Here is a 20,498-nt window from a genome sequence, read left to right as displayed (position 1 = left end):
GATAATTTTTCACGCTTATTAACATAGACTTTTTATTATTTTTAAATTATTTTAATAGTCTTAAATATTTAAACAATTAGGCTACTCTACAGTATTAAATCCTTTTTTATTTTTATCTGCATGCTTCGTAGATAATAATATATTGTTACGAAATTATATTTTGTCCGTGTTTGTTAATGTTAAGCATGGATAATCGACATCACTGAATCGTAAATGTATATATATTTGCAAAATAACTAGATAAAAATTACAAATTAATCTTATTAAATATTATTAGCTAATTCATTATCTAAATATTCACCACGATGCAAACTATGAAACGATTTTTAATTAGTATATCTTGAATTTTCACGAATAATCCTGCCTTTCTAATATGAAATTGCTTCTAGAGAAATTCGATACAATCTAACATGTTTTATATATTCAATATTGAATATAATATATGATAATATATATGATATGTCAGAAAAAATTGTCAAATATTAGTCAGATATTACACAGATATTGTTATTTTGCATATGTATAATTCTATGTATGATACAAATGTATATGAAAACTAAATTAAACTAAAATTTTCTGAAGAAATAATTATTTAATTCTCAAAATTGACTATCAAAAAAATAGCAGGTTTTGCTAAATCACAATTATCTAAGTATTTTAAAATTTAAATAGAATCTTGGAAAGTCAAGTTTCATTTCGCAGCTATTTCACACACATTCTTATCACGTATTGAACTGATGATTTAACCACTGGAGAAGAAATCGATAAATTCACTTTACAGAAATTGATAAATCAATTTTCTTTTACTCTTATAAATATCTTGTACCTTGAAGATCCTCCGTCCTTAAGGATTGTACACATATATTTTTCAAATCATTGATGATTATTTTGCATCATCGAGGACGCAGTTTGATAATTAGAAATGTGACTTAGATTAAGAAAAGCAAAAAGGAAAAGCATAAAATAAATAAATAATGTGGCCGATGGGAGAAATAAAAATCGATTATCAAGTGTAAGTGAGTTCTTAATCATAAGCATATGATGTTTGCTACACTAAATCTACGCACGATGTTTCATGATATGTCATTACATATAAACTTGTGACGCACTCTCCTCAAGGATTTATCTTGGTTTTTTTTTTTTTTTTTTTTTTTTTCTTTCACTGTTCCCAAGAAAAGAGATTACAATAATACTTACAGCTCCTTTTCTCTTTTCTTTTTATACATATCTGTGTTTCACACACACACACATACGATTCCTACAATGACATTAAACTGATTAAAGACAGTTTGAAGACATAGTTCGGTTTTGCACTATGGTGTGTGGTTTTACGTCGCGGTGGCAGAATCATTCATATCTTCGGACGAATCGCGGAGTAAAAATTGAGAATACGTGGGGGCACTTCAATCCTTTATAAATATTAAATTTAAAGCATACTTGACATACTTAAAAAGTATCTCTATCCAGCAATCCAATGAAACTACGCTACAGCGTGTATTCACTTTGAGGGAATTCATATGTTACATATGTCAACTTAATATAAGTTACAGTCTATTCCAACTGAAGTCGATCCAGTCAAAAGTTTCTAATTGGGAAAACGTATATATCTTAAAACACTAACATGATTCAACGATCAACAACATAATTTACACGTTAAACATATGGAATAATCAATAAACGTCGCGAAAAACCGCTTCAAACCGACGTGATATGAACTAGCAACTCCGTAAGATATGCAGAAGTATATGTAAGAGTGGATTAACATTTCGTTTCTATTTTTGTGGTACTAATTAACGTAACGTCCCTGCTAACATACACGGTACATAGGTACACAATCGATATTCACCGTACATTATGTTATATGTATATATTATATATATATATATATAGTTGTGACTGTACCCTACTTGTGACAACAGTCTGACCAGACGTCCTGTCTTTTTCAGTCAAATTAAAAATAAGAATAAATAAGCTTTCAAAATATCTTAACTATAAATATTTTAGCTAATTTATATTTATTTTATATATTATATGAATAATAAAATATCTTTGAGAGCTTGATTGATCCCGTTTACTTTTAATTTAACCGGAAGAGGACGGAACGTCTGCTCAGACCTTCGACAAGTAGTGTATATAATTTATAATATACAAATACGCACACACGCGTGTACCAAGTGTATGCCTTCTTGAATCGGTCGCTACGTGCCGTAAGACATTTTATTTCAGTCTTTGTTACGTTGTATAATCTGCCTGTCCACAAAACACCAATGTGTGTGTGTGTGTGTGTGTGTGTGTGTGTGTGTGTGTGTGTGTGTGTGTGTGTGTGTGTGTGTGTGTGTGTGTGTGTGCGTGCGTGCGTGCGTGCGTGTGCGCGTGTGTGTGTGTGTGTGTGTGTGTGTGTGATGACCGATGCAAGAAGTGCCACTTACGGCCTTACGTTCTCTTCGTATTTCGTAAACCGTACTTTAAGTCGTTATTTTAATCGAGAACATGATGTGACTCTTTGCCTCCAGCGAGGGGATGAAATTTAAGTGAGACTCACAAATGATATCGCGAAGTCATTGATTTCTCTCGACTTGTTGTTACGACGATTAACGTACGCCTTGCAAAACACGTAGTAAACTCTCTCTGTTATCTCATAATGTTCGAATTAAAGGAGTAGATACATCGTATATTTTTAATTGTCTCGTGCTTCGGATAGGCAGCAAGTCTCCAATTGCAAAAGCGCGCGTGAGAGAGAAGGCGATGCTTGTATTTCCGATCCCGATAGTAAGTAAAATCGTGCCGCTACAATCTTTATATATATATATATATTTTTTTTTTTACTACTAATCTCTCTTTTCCTTTTCCTTTTTCAACAATATTATACAGAGCTGTCACAACATATACCTTATACGTACAGTAAAAGTACTTACGATAGAGCTCATTTAGATTTCTAAGAAGTTAATGCAAATAGTCGCAAATGTGAATATGTGTAAATATAACAATCAAGATCAAGATCAACAATCTGTTTGGAAACAGAAAACAAGTGTGAATAGTAGAATCTATACCTAATAACGTGTGTAGAATATTTACAGGTGACACGAATCGTCCCATTAATTTAGCTCGTGCGGTTTCTCTTTCTAAATTACCGCCGATCAGATCGATGGTTCTGTTACAACATTATACTTATACATTCGTCATCTTAGTAAATATAAACCTCGCAGGTTTTTGTATAATCAATTTTTCATTCAATTTCTGCCGATCTGCAGGCGTTTATCCTAGATGCTAGAAGTTCACGCTTTGATATTGCACGTTAAACCTTCTCAACTCGCATCATTTTAAATATGTTTATAAATGATATATTTCTTTTTTTTATGAGTGCGACATAGAGCTATTTTGCTGCAGTGCAAACACCAACTACTAGTTGAAGATCTCTCTCTAAACGCTGAAACGCATTGATATGAATCTATCACATGCACGATAAAGCAATCACGTAACATAATATGAATATGTATGGTATTTCGTAAAGATATTTTAACTCGCTTTTGCTCTCGTACAAATGTCATTAAAAATCTCAAAAGAGAATCAATTTCTAAGGGAATTTAAACGTGCTAAATTTATAAAAATTAACAACACGCTAAAACTTCTGATATCATGTGTGTCTTTTAATCTTATAAATAGAACGATATGCGCTCTCTCTCTCCTCTCTTTCGGAAATATTTGAGAAATAAATATTCGCACGGAAAGCCTCGTCTGCCTCGCGACTCGGTATGATCTTTCGACATTATTCGGAATATCTTGCCTTCTAAATACGAAAAAGTAAGATAACCGTTGGGCAGAAGTCGAATTAACGTTACGTAGGGCATCAGGAAACTTTCGATAGGCACTTTCGATTAATTGGATTTAGTTCTTACCACTAATTCCCTGATACCCTAGACTCGTGAACGTCCGTTAGAAAGTCAGAAGGAAGCAATGTACCAAAGAGAAATAACAAAATCGTAGGAACGAGCAAGTCAAGAGACGGCGATAAGACGGCTGTCGTCGGATTTCACAGATCTACCGAATGGAGCCTCGTAAGCATTGGTTCACTCCTCTTTCCTTCCGCTTGTCCACAGATATTTTATCACATTCGTATCTCGATATATACCGTACAACGGTGACATAACTGCAACACGCACGTACGCGTGTACGCATATTTCCACGTGTAGGCACGCGCATATACATAATAATACACGTCATTTCTGGTGAGATTCGAACTTAATTTTTTTTATTATAGTTTTATTATAGTAGAATATATATTTCTAGTTTATAGTTCAAAGTATAAATAACCATTTACATTAGACACGACTAAAAGTCATGAATTATCAATATCTTATCTTCATTTAAATTAGAATATATAATATAATAAAGTATATATATATATATATATATATATATATATATATTATATATTAACAAATATATTAAAATTTAAATAATCGATGTAAATAAAAAATTATAAAATATAAAATTAAATCTAAAAAAATTTACCTATATCTATATGAAATTAAATTATTTATGGGATTATAAATATTAGTTTCACGTGTGTATGCGCGAATGTTTCGCACGTGGATTCACGTGTACGTGCGTGGGCCATATCTGTACGGGTAATTATATTTACGGGTTATTATCTGTTCAGTAATGTCTTCTCAAGCGTTCACATTTCAGTACGTCGGTCGTAAGGAACGCGTCGACAGATCGAGTCGTTACCAGTCGTAGTCGTGTTGATGAAAGGGATTGGTGCATGGTTGTTGGGCGTGTAGTTGGATAGTTGGTTTTACGACATCATATTCTCTACCCACCACTTCACTGTAGATCTATCAAACAGGAAAGTATATATCATCAATTTTCTATGTGTCAACATATGTCATTTTTGAATTATATTAATTTGTTCTCGTGGCAAAGTATAGATAGGATTTCTCGTTCAGTGAGTGTAGTTTCTTGCGGGCAATAAAGTCGAAAGTGTCTTCTCCCTTTTGTCTTTTTTTTTTTTTTTCTCTCTTTTAGAGACAAACATTGCGTTTTCGTCTTTTTTTTTTTCTCTTTTTATAGAAATATTGCGTCCTTTCTTGTGCCGGACGTTTTAATGAGAATGGTTTTACTGAACCTGGAAGCTCCTACGAATATACTCGTCCTCCCCCTTGCCAGTCATACCGTAATTATATCCACCTTCGCCGCCACCTCCGCCGTTTAAGAATGGATTTGTTAGGTTGCCTGGGCCTACGAATGAAAAATTAGAAAACTCAGACGGGGATAAAACGACACAGAAGGAGTCAAGGTTTTAAATAATCGCAGTCTAAAAATAACGATATCAGATATCACCCAATCTTGTTTGTAAATCTTTGCCTTGGAATAATTTCTCACCTCCGTTAGTACCGGGTACCGCGAGATTTCCACCAGCGGTCTGATACGTCGCGCCGTAGCCAGCATCTTGATTAGCCAGTTCGTGCAGGCGGGTCGAACTGAGAGCACGCGGTATGGCGTTGCTTGGTACACCATGCGGCGCCAAGTGGGTAGCCTCGGCTACTTGACGCGGATCTTCCGTCTGCGGCAGTTCGGATACGAAGCCAGTATCCTTTCTGTAGAAATTGATGAAGACGAAGATCGCCAGGACGACGATGCAAATGAGACCGTACGCTCGGAAAGTCGCGGTCGTACCTGTACGTTGAGAGTATTTCATTATCGTCCGTTTGGTAAATATAAATTTAATAAATTCGCAGGTTTATAGTAGTCAGGAGCCTACCGTAAGCCGCGACGAACATGCCACCGATCACCGCACCGCAACCTCGTCCAAGCCCATGATGAAGTCCCTGAAGAACACCCTGCGCGCTCGAACGCAGCTGCGACGGGGTATTATGAGCGATATAACTGCAGCATGCCGCCCATACTGCCGCGTGCGTAATACCCTGAATGAACTCGAAGGGCAATACCCACCATGGATTTTTTAGCCATGATATGTAGAGGAATCGGAGTACATTTCCGCCCAGACCGAGACACAATACCTGAAACGTGCGTCATAATTAATAACAGAACGCGAAGAGTTTGTTTACGCTAATATTTGTCTCCTAGTTTATCTTTTACCTAAAAGCAGTAAGTAATTTTGATCTAGTTACCGTTACGATATTGTTAAAAAAAAAAAAAAAAATATATAAAAGGACTGTTGCAAATAATGTTACTGGTATACAACTTTACGATTGAAATTTAATCAATCACGAAGCAGCCCCCCCGAAACGCTTTTTGAAACGAATTAATCTCGTATGATTCTTTACCTTAACGTGCCCGATCTGCCGAATAAGTTTGAAGCTGAAGAAATACGCGAAGATCTCGGAAATATGATTGATCACAGACGCAACGCCGAAGAGGGTCGGTGAACCACCGTAATCCTGAAGGTGCCAGAATAGGAAAGTAAAGATTAATCCGATGCCAAATCCCATGAACCACGCGACGAAGAGAAATGACGCGCATTTTACGTCCTTGAATTGCTTTAGCACCGTCACCCACTCCGGTATTTCTTTCATCGTTTGAGCGAACATCTTGGTCTAAAATCCAAAGTTATTAGAATCCAATTAATAACTATTATATAAACATAATAAGAATGTTTTACTTATATCTTGATAAGAAATAGATATAGACCTTTCCTTCGGGAGGCTGAGGTTTAGGATCTATAGCAGCGGAAGAATCTTGCAACCCAGGCAGATTAAGTTGCTGGGATAATTGACTCTGGAGTTGTTCTTCCCGGGTTGGTTCGGTTGGTTTCACCACTTCCTGTGTATAAAATATAATTAATGAAATTTCAATAAATCTCATAAGTAGCTGGTTCAAAATTTATTTCTCCCTATAGTTATTCGCTCATAATTTCTAAAAGAAGGAGAAAAAGAGAAGAAGAAAAAAAAAAGTGAAATATTTATGCGTTAAAAAACGTTTTAATTCCATCGATTCTTTTATATAATTTTGAGGCAGCAATTTTATTATAATATAAATATATATATTTAGAGATATATCTATTAGACTTACCGGCTCAGCGGGAACAATGTCATATTTGAAATTAATTTGCGTTGCTGTTATTAACGCGGCACCCATCAAAACGCTAAATATTGCAAAACAAATCGTGTAGTTTTTCTCTCTTTCGTCAGGTTTACAAGGATGATCCGGAAACGCGGTGCTATGATCGAGAGCGATTCCGACGAAGAACATGGCCAAACCCCATCCAAGACTTCCAAACATACGTTGATGACCATACCTGATGATCAAAATTTATTAATCTTGCAATTATCGTAAACGCAAAAGTTTTAATTAACATGAATATTAATTCCTTCGATTTATTATAAAAAAAATAAAATTTATTATTCTTCAAGAGTACACTGATGTATATTACCTATCGGCGTCTTCCCCAAGTAAAGTAATAACAGCTGAATCAGCTAACGTTATGGCAGGTGCCGAAAAAAATTCACCAACTACCACCAACAATAGCAGGAGGAAAAATGTTTTTTGGATATCCTAAAATCACATTTAATTGATAAATTATTATTATTTTTTCGTTTTAAAATTTTTTTATAAATAATTTCACTAAAAATTTCCCTAATTATTTATTTACAGATATAAATGTTTAAAATTACACCAAAATCAAGCTGAACCTTGTGACTTACCGGTAATCTGTAAACTATGGAACTAAAAAGCGGCTTCACCCATTCCTTATTTTCTCTTTCGTTATAATTCGTGGCATAAGTAACCGATAAGGGAGATAATTGATTAAGTCCAAAGGAGCCGTGAAATGTTCGTATGCTCCTGCGATTCCTCACCAACGACATATCAATATTTCTTTCGTATTCGTCTTCATCGTCGATCATGTCATCTTTTTCCAAAAGTGTCAGCTTTTTTTCTATATTTCGTTTCACCATTATTTTTTCCGGTGGTGGTTTTACACGCGTTTTGGTGCGAACGTAAGCCTTCTTTGGGACTGTTCTTTCGCCTGCTGGTTCATTCTATGAAATAAATACATTTTATTAATATATATATATATATATAATTACATAATTTTTTATTTTGTATTATTAACAAAGAACATCGAAAAATTGTTAAAATCGTTCGATCAAACTCTTTAATTCAAAACTGATTTATTTATATATAACTATATATATATATATATATATATATATAGAATATTGTAATTGTGGAAATATTATTATGCACACATATTATATACATAGCATAAAAAAAGGACAAGTGCCTTCATGAAGCGTTTGTACTCATCCACATCGGCCGGACGATTTTTCTTTTGCAACGCTTCGAAATTAATCGATCTTGCATTCGCGTCATCGGCGTTGCCTCCGGTCCTCATCTTGTCAGGATCTTCGTCGTCGCTCCTATCCATGTCGGACGTTTGTCTTCTAACTCTATTGTTTTTCAAATCGTATATAGCGGAGCCGTCGTTGTCGAAATCCCCAACTCCGTTTCTCTCGATATCGTAGGGTATCTCGAACGCACCGAATTTCCTCGGCTTCTTTGTGTAGTCGAATAATATCTCGTTATCGTCCGTGTTACGTCGTAATCTTTCGAAGACAACATTGGACGCGACCTCGAGATACTCCTCTCTATTCTCGGGATAATACAATTCATGCAGGTCGGTCGATCTCTTAATTCTTTGTTCCCTGTTGGACGCCTCCAGATAAGGAGTGTCGTTTATTCTAATCATACAAGAGGTGGGTGGAGGCTGAATGAAGCCCAGGGGTAGGGTGAAAATGATCCAGCAGGAGAGGGAAGCTAGTAGAAGGAGTTTGCCTTTTTGCCATCTGCGGATAGAAAGATACATATGAAAAATCATTTACAGTTTTATTCTCTCAGTTGAATATTTTTGAGAGAATGGGGGAGGGAAGAAAATGCCAGTTACTGTTCAATTTGTTTGCCGCTCACAATATTAATTTTTTTCGCATGTCTCTAGTCTTATTGCGTATTGAATAACAGAGTGATAAGAGTACTTGCTTGACAAGCGGAAACTCTCCCGGATTTGATAAATTTTTGTTTATCGTTATAGAGAAAGACCTAGATTCTACAAATATTGTTTTTCTATGTCACAGCCCTAATTTTCTCCATTTATTTGAATAATTGATATCTTCCTTTATTCTTCAATTTATCTTAGACGATTGAAAAAAATTGTTTCAATTTTCAGCAGGTGTCGCTGATTTTATTAAAACTTGATGACGCTGTTAAATATATATACACATATATATATATATATATTTATTTTGCATTGCTAAGAAGATAGCACCAGCTATCATTAAATGAAATTACTTTACCTCGAGCGAGATATTGAAAATGAAGTGATTTTTAAGAATAAATATAAATAAGTTTTCATAAAAATATTTAACGCGTTTAATTGACGAAAATAAAAATTGTGAACATATTTTATTTTATTTTCTTGACCTATCATTTTATAATTATTTTAATCGCAAAATAAAAAATATATAAGGTTATTATGTACGCATAAAGAGTGAACTCTCGGAGAGCAAAGATCGCGTGCGACAAACATTATTTGCGAATTCCAAATTCTTCAAAAATGACGACCCCGATTCGATAACTTCTTCGCTCGCCTTTATCTTCAATTTCAGTTGCGCTATCGTAAAGCGATCTCAACTACACTGTTATGTTTTCTGCGAGACCATATGGTGCTGTAATCTCGCGACCATGCCAGACCTCGGGATAGCGTATCGCGTACCACGAGGAAACGAAACGTGGTCTCACCTGTCGGCGAGGGAGCCCCAGAAAGGGGCGCTCAGGAACTCGATGAACGGCCTGAGACCGATGAGAAGGCCGCATTGTCCCGCATTCATTCCCATTTGCTTGAAGTACACCCCCATAAGCGGAAAGAGGGAGCCGAAGGCCGAGTAGAAGAAGAAGTAGAAGGTCTTTACGGTGAGGAGCTCCTGATCGACGGAGCCGAAGAGGTACTCCAGGATGTCGCTCTTACCGCGAATCTTGTGCGTGGCCTCCTTCGGTTGGGGATACATGCTGGGGTCGACCTCACCCTCGGCCTGGGGGTCCACGAGCGGCCTGGCGCCCGGCACCTGGGGTAGGACTCTGCTCGACGGCTGCCCATCGCCCGGCATACCATAGTCGTAATCCTCGTGTCCATAGTTCTGCATTCTGCTTCCCGACTCGCTCTGCCGCGAAACACCAGAAACGCTCGGGCAACGGAGCGTATTTCCCCAACCACCGGACGGAGCGCGCGATACCCCCCTTACATTCGCTCACCGGACGGGAACCGCGCCGCGGGCTTCCGTTCCACCGAGGCAGCCGAGGTTTCCACCCTTTTCGCCAAAAACTCCTCTCCCTCGAGAATTGGACTCTCCGATTATATCGGCTGTCAAACCCGGTGCCTCGGTGCCTTCGCGGTCGAATCGATGTCGGGCTGTATGGGGCAGCTTTGCTTCCAAAATCAATAAACACCCTACTGCGCCGGCGTAACTTTCACCCCTCTCACTACCCCCTGCCGCGACGCGATATTGTCTCAATGCCATATCGACGTAGTTAGTTTAGTCTTTCGGCAGATACTATTTTTGCTTTTCCTCCAGTTTTCGTTTCCCCGCGATCTATCGTCCCTTTCTCTCTCCCTTCGAAGAGTAGAAGTATACAATACCTACCAAATTCGATTGCATCTTCGATCATTTACGAAACAGCAGTTCGAAACTCTATACAGGATAAATTGCAGGATAAATTCTAAAGATCATCCGATCAACTCGAATTAATCTTTACATAGTGAAAATGTCGAGAAAAATCATCATTGTTACAAATTTTTAATATCAGCTTGGTAGAAATTAAATTTCTATCTCAATCAAGATCATTTGAAGGAAAATATTTTTAAAAAACATTCTTTGTTTTTCTAAAATAAAGTTCCTTCCATTTTCCTTCTTTATCAATTGTAATTGATAATTATTAATCTCGTTGTTGAAAAAAATGATTTTAAGTGCATCAAGAGATCTGCTATTCTAAAATTAGCGTATTACTTTATAGTTTCTTTAAATTATAGAATTATAGTGGGTGAGTGAGGGACAAGACTGAAAACGTCGATGTTTATGAAAAGAAAATAAATAGTAATCGCTTTATTGCGTCGTCATATCACGTTATAAATATGCATTTTAAGATTAAATAATTAATAACTTCTTATGTACAGTGGTGCCTTATATAACAAATGGTCTTCGCGCTGCGTCACGCAGAGCTTTTTCGGATTTAAATAACTTTCGGTATCAGGTCCATGTGTGATTGCGCAGGGCATACGGAAGAAGCTGCGGTCGACGATCGTGCGGGTTTGGGTGGTCCTTGAAACATGCAGGTTTTTGCTGTCTTTAAGAGACGGCCGTTGTTCGCAGTTCGCCAATAAACCGTGCGAACCGCCTGCTTTCCAGCGACGTAGCTAACGGCACCGCCAACCAGCATCTGCAAATAAATCGTCCAGTTAAATATATTAAATATATTTCGTAATATAAAGGAGATATTTATATGTTTATGTAATGAGAACTGCTTCAAAGAAAGAACGTTTGTGAAAAGAAAAATAAGTAATAATTCCTCGTTGAAATGATTCTTCCCCCCCCCCCGTTTTCTGTATGAGCACAGTGTTCAAAAAATATTGAGTCACTTCGAATGTACGATGAAAATCTCGAATTACTTATGCAATATTTTTTAAAAATTTTAGATACTTTAAAAGTCTTGAATGTGTTAATCTTAAGGATTTTAAATATTTCGGAAATATATTTCTTCCTTTACGATGCTATTATTTTATTCCATTTTCTATAGAACATAGATGGTTTTATTTTTTTTTTGTTTTAGATATTCCAAATTCTGGGAGCATTCAAGTTCTTTAAAAGTGTGTTGAAATTTGGCGTTCAAAATTTTCCAAATTTTTCAGAGACTTTTCAAAGTAATTCGAATTTTCATACGACGTTTCAAATTGTTTCAAAACTTTTGCAAGGAAAATTCAAACGAATCTTATTTAAAAAAAAAAAACAGAGATATTTCTTTGTTCTTAATCAAATAATATGAAAAAAAAAGACTCAACGTTTCCTTGTAAGACATTAAAAACAATTAATAGAAATCTTGTCTTTTAAACACGATACGTGATGATATTAGAAAGCATACGTTTCTTTTATTTAACAAAATATTTAATTTGTTATTGCGTTTGCGTCTCTACGTAGACTTGTTGAAAGCTCGAAAAATCAACAATGATGGGGGAAAGACTCACTTTGAATTGATGCGATTCGATGTGTACTGCGAGGACTGATTAGGTATCGGTTGCAGGGCAACCTCTGATGACTTCTCCTTCTCGGTACGATACAAAGAGCTGCCGCTGTGTCTGCCTCTTGTATCTGATTTGGTCGCTCAGAGGTGTGAGACCAGTACTAATGCTCGTTCGTGCACCGCGCTGTATTTTATATACGACAAATACAACGTCACCCGCCGTCGAGATAAGGAGGACTCACGCGTCATTCACGACAATTACTGTCGAGGGGGGGAGGGAGAGGGGGGGGGGAGAGGATTTTTGTCCCCCTACGGCGGACAAGGGGAGGGTTGTGCGATAATTGCGACGCGCGTGTGTCTCGAGAGTCTTATTTGGCCGTTATCGGGCCTCTTAAGCCGAATTGATAAACCCCACGGCGGTCGCTGACGCATATTCGCGGGCAAAGAGCCGGAACGGAAATGTGGACTATGCACGTCGACATGTATCGAGTGTGCTCGCGCGATCGACGGAATTGACGTCCAACCGGCTGCCGCGCCGCGCGGTTTGACGTAAAATCTCCGCGGGTGATAAAAAAACACCCGCGAAATAAACGCGGCTGATGCAGCGCGGTTGTTGCAACAATAAACAAACCAGCGCGTCTTCCCGGCGGCTCTCGTATCGCATCCACGCATCGGTCGTCGACTTATCGCCGTTAAGTGGTACGCAGCACGCAGCGCAGTAATTAAAGAATAATTAACGGCGAACGAGCGAGAAATGAGTTTCACCTCTTTTCTTCCTTGCGCACGCATTTAATTAAAAATATAGAAAATTAATGCCGCGATGTAAACGGGCGAGAGGACTACTACGCCCGGTACTGCGGCCGGTAATCATGTAATTCGTTAGTCGGGCGACCGGTAGAAAGTGATTATTAAAATTATATAATATACAATCGAGTTGCTCCTATCGATAGATCGGGTGTGCGAGATACAGGCCAGTTTCCCACTTGTAGTGCGGTCATATTTTTCGCGTATCATTCAGATAATCGGCTTTTTGGCGACGTTAAGTAATATCCGGCTCCAGAAGTACGACCAATAGTAGGGAAAACGTTCCACCGGTGTTCATTAAAGAACGAACGAGTCAAGTGGATGCGACTTTATCAGCGTCTAAAAATATAAAGCGAGCTCGATAACAAACCGGTATCTTTTTACAATCGCGTTAAAGCGTCTGCAGATACTGCACTCTCAATCATGCCATCTCATCATAGATCTAATATTTAGTTACGGCGTCATTAAAAGGGACTGTAATTTCATTAATGAAATTAAGAGGAGCCTTCGAAGTTCTTCCAGAATCTTGGACCATTCGGACTTCACTTTCAAAAAGTTTCTGCAAAAAAAAAAAAAAAATCAGCTATCGCGCGCGCGATAGCTGATTTTTTTTTTATCTCTTCTAAGCGATCTAAGTCCAATTTAATGCTACTTCGTGGTAATTCGATCGTGTCAATATCAATTATTTTTTATCATTTGTCTGGTATTTTATTGCAAAATTATGCATCGTGAAGTCAGACGTGTACGTAATGTACGTCGAAATAGATATACAGCCGAGAGGAGAAAATAGATGACATAATCGTACGCTCTGATTTTCTGAAATATCGTTGCAATACAAATTTTAATTTGACATTTGATCACGAGCTTGCGATATATAGCAACCGGTGTTTACGTCAAGTAATAATTCTGATGATAAGAACAAAAATCCGCGATTAAAGAGACGCTCTCTGCCTCCACCCCCCCCCCCCCGTGTCTTGGAAATATTGAGAAAAGGTATCTTATCGATGTTTCGTTAAAAAAATTTCCTTCATTATGCAGTAAAGATTTGGGCCAACACGCCACTCACGCATGGAGATGATATTCAGATACGCAGAAATGAGATTACGCCGTCGGAAATTTTCTATACATGTCGTTGTTAATTGTTATGACTGTGTGTTAGACACGAGACAGCCCCTGTCATGAGATATGAAAAAAAAAATCTTGTGACGTGCGGAAAACAAGGAGTGCACAGCTGGGACTCACGTGACACTCTCGTGCCGTTGTAAATAAGTGACACTAGTACGTCGAGTGATCATATACGATTATTAATTCCGATAAGAAACCCCTGCGTCGTGCGGTGGAATCCGATAAAAAATCCGAGAGAGAGAGAAAGAGAGAGAGAGAGACAGAGAGAGAAAAAAAATCAGCTTCGTAGAACTTCCGATATATAAAGCCATTCCTTGAAAGAAGTCTTTTCAGAAGGATTTTACGCAATGTAGTTAAATAATTTTTAATTAATTTAATTAATTTTGCTCTATTAGTTAATTTGCAACTTATATTTAATAATATATCTACAAATTAATAAATTACAGATATATAAATATATATGTGTAATTTATTAATTTATAATAAACTTAATTGCAGTAAAGATATTTTATTTTGTATTATTTTCGAAAGATTTTTTTATTGAATTTATTATCAAGTTCGATATTATTAATGATACACTTGGAAAAATATTCCAAGCCGTGTTTAATGAGTAAAGAATTATCGGATGTTCAACTCAATGATGTTCCTATTTGGCAACGTTAGATTATGGCTTTAATATCTTGGATAAACACATTAAACATTAGCTCGTGTATCTTATGTGTATTTTGAAATATTCAGAAAACATGACAATATCCAATATATATAAAACCATTTTTTTAACGATTTAATTTATCTTATGACTGAACTCGATATCTGTGTTTACAAAAATTCAAACGCGATACTTCCTAGACATGGGATCTGTTCTTTATTTACGGAGGTTAAAAATTGACCTTATTTAATGTTATGAAAAAAAAATCCAAAATATACTTTCTAAAGAAAAAGATGGAAAGAAAAAAGAAACTTGACGAAGTATTTGTTTGGAAACGCTTCAATCGAGAAGAGTCTTAATAGAAGAGCATTAAGAGATACACATCTCATTTCGAATAAGGATAGACCGTGATACGATCTCGAAGATAGCATTTGACTATGTGACTATTATCTTACAACTTGATATATATCTTTGCTGGGGGCAAGATTTTCTACTTATCATTCGATGCATTATCGATTTTAAGTGTGGGAAGTCCCTACCACTTCAAGTTAGGAAGATTACGAAGTTCAAGTAGTTCAAGTAGTTAATACAGACAATTTATAATTATTATCGGAATATTTTTGGAGATATCGTACATATTTTTCTGATTTAAAATTTTTAGTTAAAGTTAAGAATATATTCAAGCCAATATATTTTCAAGATATAAAACAATACAAAACAAATTAAAAATTAAATAGATAAATCGTGCTATTTTTAATATGTACACATGTACATATATACCTGCAATTTTTCTGCAGCATTTCAACACTTATATGGAACAATAGCAACACCAGAGACCTGAACACGAATTTTATTTGCATTTAATATAGATCACAGAGGATTAATATTTCAAAACTAATTTCAAACATGTGAGTAATCTTCACATTATTATCGATTCTTTTAATATCGATTTTTCACTCTGATTCAATGTATAATCGACCTTTTAAATTAATTCTTAACTTAGATTAAAGAGGCACACTATGTATATATGAATATTTCTTTTCAGCATACACTTCACATCCAAATTTGTGACAACAAAAATATAACTTACTACATATTTATGTTTATATAAAATTTACAATTATATATATTCACCAAAATAGTGATATATTTAAAAGTACAATGCTCCCTGCATTATCTTTTAGTGCTATAATCATAATTTGATATTGTTTTTGCTTCAAAGTTTTCTCAAATCTTTTCAAAGTGTATTAAGATATAGAAAACTTGGGTTTTATGAAGATGTAAAATCGAAAAGTGGCATTTCAAGAGGTGTTAAAGGAGGTAGAGGATCAAGACACAAAGGATGTTCTTCTGATCTGATATCATTGTTAGAATTGGCAGAGACAGCATATAGACGCTCAGTTAATTGGCGTACCTCTTCTTCTTTTGCTTCTAATTGGCTAAGTAAACTTCCTACTAGAGATCGTAATTGGCTGTTAACAGTTCTCAGCTCTTCTAAAACAGTGCCAGTGTCTTTTGGATGTTTGAAACTTTTTTCTTCAGTACTAGGTACTTTGATTTCTATTAAACTCAGAAGACTATCCTGTTCGTCAATAGTTTTGTATATAGCTTGACGTAAAGAACCATCAAACTTGTTGATTCTTATATCTGTACAATTGTCTTTTTCGCTGTATCTAGCTGCATGTTTATTTAGAAGATCTTTCTGATGATTCTCTAATGTCGTTTTATATTCCTCATATTGTGCTTGTTTCATTCTAGGGTCAAATAAAATTTCTAACTATGAAATGCCATATATATATATATATATATGACTGTATTATAAGATAAATAATTTTCAAAGTTTAAGTATTCTATAAACAATATATACCTGACAACAGCTGCTTGTCTCTTGTGATAATCTCGTTGTAGATTGAGGGACTCCAGTGTGACAAGCGAATGAATTGGTGTCAGAAACTTTGACGAGTCTTGAGAAGATAAGGTGGATGCATGTACATGGATAAGACTGGATTCAAGTTGTTCATGAGCTTTTGCTAAAAGATCAGCGACAGTTTCGTGACATTCGGCTGCTTCCTCGAACTTTCCCTCTCGCAGTAATGCTTCCGCTCTCCTCTGCTTTTCATGTGCCTTAAATCGAAATCATTAATTATGAATCGATCTCGATGAGCAATAAATAAAATATGTGGGAATAATTATTGAAATAATCGTTCAACATTATGTGTATTAATGTTATGTTAATATTTATTTCATTTTTAACTCAAACAACATATTAATAATTCTCTTAAAGAACGGATCATGAATAATTATCATTTTTCACTTGATTCATACACTATAATAATTTATATAAGATACAAAAACATATTGTTTATTCAAAAAGACAAACTCACCAAATTCAAGGCGGACTTTTCCATCACTAATCATCAAGAAGCCATGACAAAGAATGTCCCCAGATCATATTTGAATGAAAGACCATAACATAAAAATCCTATAAAGGGAGAGTTGCTGATTCATCACGTGATGTACCAAAAGATTCTGATTGGCTGGAGAAACACGGTATGAATATCCACGAATCAGAAGCATTGAAACAGATCATGTGATCACGTTCCTTTTTCCACGGCTATAGAAATATAGAGATGAGGCATAAAATGAGAAAACTAATATGTTGAGGGTGATGAGGGTGACAAACCATTAAAATCAGTTATGTATTTATTGGTTGTTATTCTGGTTATATGTGTCGTAGCATACGCACACAGTATATACAATAGCGCAACTCTCCCGATTTTAGCGTGTACAAAATTGAACTGCACATGCGCAAGCTAAGTAGATAACCAATCACGTAACTAATTTTCTGTCACATTTCTTCTCGGGTTTTTTTATTGCGTTCTCTGTCATTTAAATGTCCAACATACTAGCGGGAACAAACGTCTGACATATAAAGTGAAATCATAAAGAGTTTATTCTGTTAGGACGTGTTAAAGAAAATAAGTAGGAGTGTTCAGTATTGAGTAAATATTGAATATTGATTAATGAATAGTTCAGTGTTCAGTGAATAGTGATTAATGAGAGAAAATAAAACTAAGAACGAAGAGTTATTTTCTCTTTGAAGAATAGTTGATCTCTATAAAGATTTATATAGATTAATTATTCTCCATTTTTTTTTATTATAAGATTTTTTATTATTAGATTTCTTTATTATAAATTTAGAATATTGAAAATTTAAAAAAACATTATTTCCTTTGAAAATTATTATTTGTTCTTATTCTAAAAGTAAATTAGACATTATATTTAACATAATTGTAATTGCATATATATATAAGTATATTTATAATGCTTTTAAAATAAATTGTTTTTTCTTTACAAAAATATTTTTCTACTATTATATACCTACATTTCTATTTATTCATTAAATTTTGTATAATTTTTAAATTTTATAAATAATTGTATTTTTTAAATCTTATAAATTTAAGAAATATCTATTTACATTTATATTTTTATTTTAAAGTAATAATATTAATTAAATATATATGTTTATTTTATATACTGTTTCCTTATATTGAATATTTTTTTCATATTTTATGCAATTTTTTATCAAAGTTAATAATATAATATAGTTTTTCTTTTTATTAATCAATATTTATATATTTTTATATTTATATATATTTTTAAATTATTTTATATATTTTTTAAATTATTTATTATTTTATGTATTTTTAAAATTATTTTTTTACTTTTATATTTTATATTTGATATTTATATTTTATATTGTCTATAGAGTATTTTTCATTATTACCTACGTATTTATATCATATTTATATTATTTTTATTTAATTTATATCTTAAATATGATGCTAGCATATAAATAATAAGTTAGAAAAAGAGAGGAAGTAGTATATATATATATATATATATATACATATATATATATATATATATATATATATATATATATATATATATATATACATTCAATATACTTAAAACGAAATAGATATACGTTTAAAACTTGATGAAAGCGAGATAGAACATTTTAGTGCAGTCTAGTACAAGACCGAAGAACAGATTGGTTATTTACCTCGCGCATGTGCAGTTCAATTTTGTACACGCTACATCAAAAGTGCCGACAGGGAGTTGCGCTACTGTAGCATATGTCAGTATGTTGTGTAAAATTTATCAAGAAGTAATTATATGGCAAATAATATAAAATATTACATTAAATAAATACATGAAATAAATTACTTATATGATTTTATACATAAACATAATCTATTATTTTAAAAAGTATACATTTGTAAACTTGTATACCTTATATAAATTATATTCATGCTTTATATGTATAATTATAAATAAAAAATAATGTAATATTAGTTTATTAATTTATTATTATTCCGATTTTTCTTAGACAAATATATAGATTTACATTTATTGCTTACACTTATTTTTATTCTGTTTCATGCATTTCGATTGTAGAAACAGAATATTGTGGACATAACACGGAGAAACGCATAACTATTTTATCTTCCGAGTAGTAAACAGACTACGTAGTTCAATGTCTACGTAAACGTAATGTGGCGCATCATCTAGCAGTCTACTAAACATGGCGGTTTCAAGCTTTTCTTTGATGCAAACCATTCTGCACGGTTACGCCATCTTATTGATAAAATTGCAATATTTTGAATGAAGTATAACTGGTTTTAACAATTCCTTCTTTATCTTTGTTTTTGTCAAACGAATTATATAATTTCAATTATTACTTCTGCAAATTTATGTGTGGAAATTACGTGGGATAAATTAATCTCAAGGATCTTAATTTCAATTGTATAATTTTTAATAAATTTGAAATTTTTTCAATTTTTTCTTAGAAATAATGTTGATTATTAATCACTTTTTGAGTTATAAATAATCGAAGAAAAAGAACCTACCACAAGCAATTTGTAATTTACACCAGATATAGATAGAATTTCTAAATAAAAAATTCTAAATGGTATTTTATATAATGTATGTGTCTTTAAAAATTAAATAAAAAAAAATCTATTAAACTTTATTTAAATTATTAAATTATTAAATTAAGGACTGCTAATTGTAAAAATAAAAAGATTCCGTACATGCAAAAAAGATGTGCATATTTTTTTAATATATATATATACTACTTTTGACCTTTATAATAGGCAATCATATATAAATAATTATCAATTATATAATAATTACTAAATTTATTATATCGTATATATTATATATTACTTCACGATATGTATTGTATATCAAGTTATTTATATATAATTTTTAATACTGCACGTACGTTGCCGTTAAAATAATCATCAACAGCGAATCGGGACCTTTCCGAAAGAAAACGAGCTTTCATATAAAAAAAAGATTATCAGATATTCGCGTTCCGTCCCTAGCAAGTCGCCGCGCGTGCGCACGCGAGCGCTTGTTCTAGTGAATGGGCACGGCCCGTGAACCAAGAGTCAGCGGTATGAATGAAATAGTAAATATAATTGACAGAAGGGCAGGCGCGCGCGGCGGGCGCGTGTGTTGTGTGGGCAGGCCGGTCGAGGCAGCGTTCAGTCAGACTACAGACTGAGGCAGAAAACAGGCGGAACGGGGCGCAGGACGGGAACGGAGCGATATGCATGCGGCGTGGCATAGCATGGCATGGCGTGGCACGGCGCGGCGC

General features: G+C 34.5%; 3 protein-coding genes across 4 annotated transcripts; all 3 read right to left on the bottom strand.

Annotated features, from left to right (window-relative positions):
• Positions 1–203: 203 nt before the first annotated feature.
• On the bottom strand, positions 204–10,459 carry jef (major facilitator superfamily domain-containing protein 6 jef). Of its 2 annotated transcripts, none has more exons than XM_089074686.1 (11): positions 9,760–10,459; positions 8,249–8,810; positions 7,668–8,003; positions 7,397–7,518; positions 7,036–7,261; positions 6,655–6,786; positions 6,291–6,560; positions 5,765–6,023; positions 5,386–5,679; positions 5,176–5,241; positions 204–4,838 (listed from the first exon to the last, which is right to left on the bottom strand). In XM_089074686.1, exons 1-11 carry the CDS (start codon positions 10,158–10,160, stop codon positions 4,828–4,830), a joined length of 2,679 nt encoding a protein of 892 aa, XP_088930812.1. In that variant the 5' UTR covers positions 10,161–10,459; the 3' UTR covers positions 204–4,827. The 2 variants fall into 2 exon arrangements, with proteins under 2 accessions (XP_088930812.1, XP_088930811.1); XM_089074685.1 differs by having other exon boundaries at positions 5,129–5,241; positions 9,760–10,457.
• A 628-nt stretch (positions 10,460–11,087) lies between these two features.
• Positions 11,088–13,544, bottom strand: LOC105432062 (uncharacterized). Its single transcript, XM_089074701.1, has 2 exons — positions 12,254–13,544; positions 11,088–11,451 (listed from the first exon to the last, which is right to left on the bottom strand). Exon 2 carries the CDS (start codon positions 11,449–11,451, stop codon positions 11,245–11,247), a length of 207 nt encoding a protein of 68 aa, XP_088930827.1. The 5' UTR covers positions 12,254–13,544; the 3' UTR covers positions 11,088–11,244.
• Positions 13,545–15,661: 2,117 nt separating this feature from the next.
• Positions 15,662–17,362, bottom strand: LOC105432063 (nuclear receptor-binding factor 2). Its single transcript, XM_011646668.2, has 3 exons — positions 17,212–17,362; positions 16,695–16,951; positions 15,662–16,581 (listed from the first exon to the last, which is right to left on the bottom strand). The coding sequence occupies exons 1-3, from the start codon at positions 17,233–17,235 to the stop codon at positions 16,098–16,100; spliced, it is 765 nt and encodes a 254-aa protein (XP_011644970.1). The 5' UTR covers positions 17,236–17,362; the 3' UTR covers positions 15,662–16,097.
• Between the last annotated feature and the right edge of the window lie 3,136 nt (positions 17,363–20,498).

The sequence above is a fragment of the Pogonomyrmex barbatus genome, unplaced genomic scaffold (genome assembly GCF_055798465.1).
Source record: "Pogonomyrmex barbatus isolate J1 unplaced genomic scaffold, ASM5579846v1 scaffold17, whole genome shotgun sequence".
In the NCBI taxonomy this organism is placed as follows: Eukaryota; Metazoa; Arthropoda; class Insecta; order Hymenoptera; family Formicidae; genus Pogonomyrmex; species Pogonomyrmex barbatus.
This window is presented reverse-complemented; position numbering and strand designations above follow the sequence as displayed.

Excerpts from the sequence above, each read along its gene's own strand:
- jef (XM_089074685.1), bottom strand. The coding sequence starts at position 10,160 with ATGCAGAACTATGGACACGAGGATTACGACTATGGTATGCCGGGCGAT. Across the intron at positions 8,811-9,759 it reads TGGGGCTCCCTCGCCGACAG|ATGGCAAAAAGGCAAACTCC; the intron begins GTGAGACCACGT and ends TTCTATCCGCAG. Across the intron at positions 6,024-6,290 it reads GGCAGATCGGGCACGTTAAG|GTATTGTGTCTCGGTCTGGG; the intron begins GTAAAGAATCAT and ends CGCACGTTTCAG.
- LOC105432063 (XM_011646668.2), bottom strand. The coding sequence starts at position 17,235 with ATGGAAAAGTCCGCCTTGAATTTG. Across the intron at positions 16,952-17,211 it reads AAAAGTCCGCCTTGAATTTG|GCACATGAAAAGCAGAGGAG; the intron begins GTGAGTTTGTCT and ends TTTCGATTTAAG. Across the intron at positions 16,582-16,694 it reads AGACAAGCAGCTGTTGTCAG|AATGAAACAAGCACAATATG; the intron begins GTATATATTGTT and ends ATTTGACCCTAG.
- LOC105432062 (XM_089074701.1), bottom strand. The coding sequence starts at position 11,451 with ATGCTGGTTGGCGGTGCCGTTAGCTACGTCGCTGGAAAGCAGGCGGTT.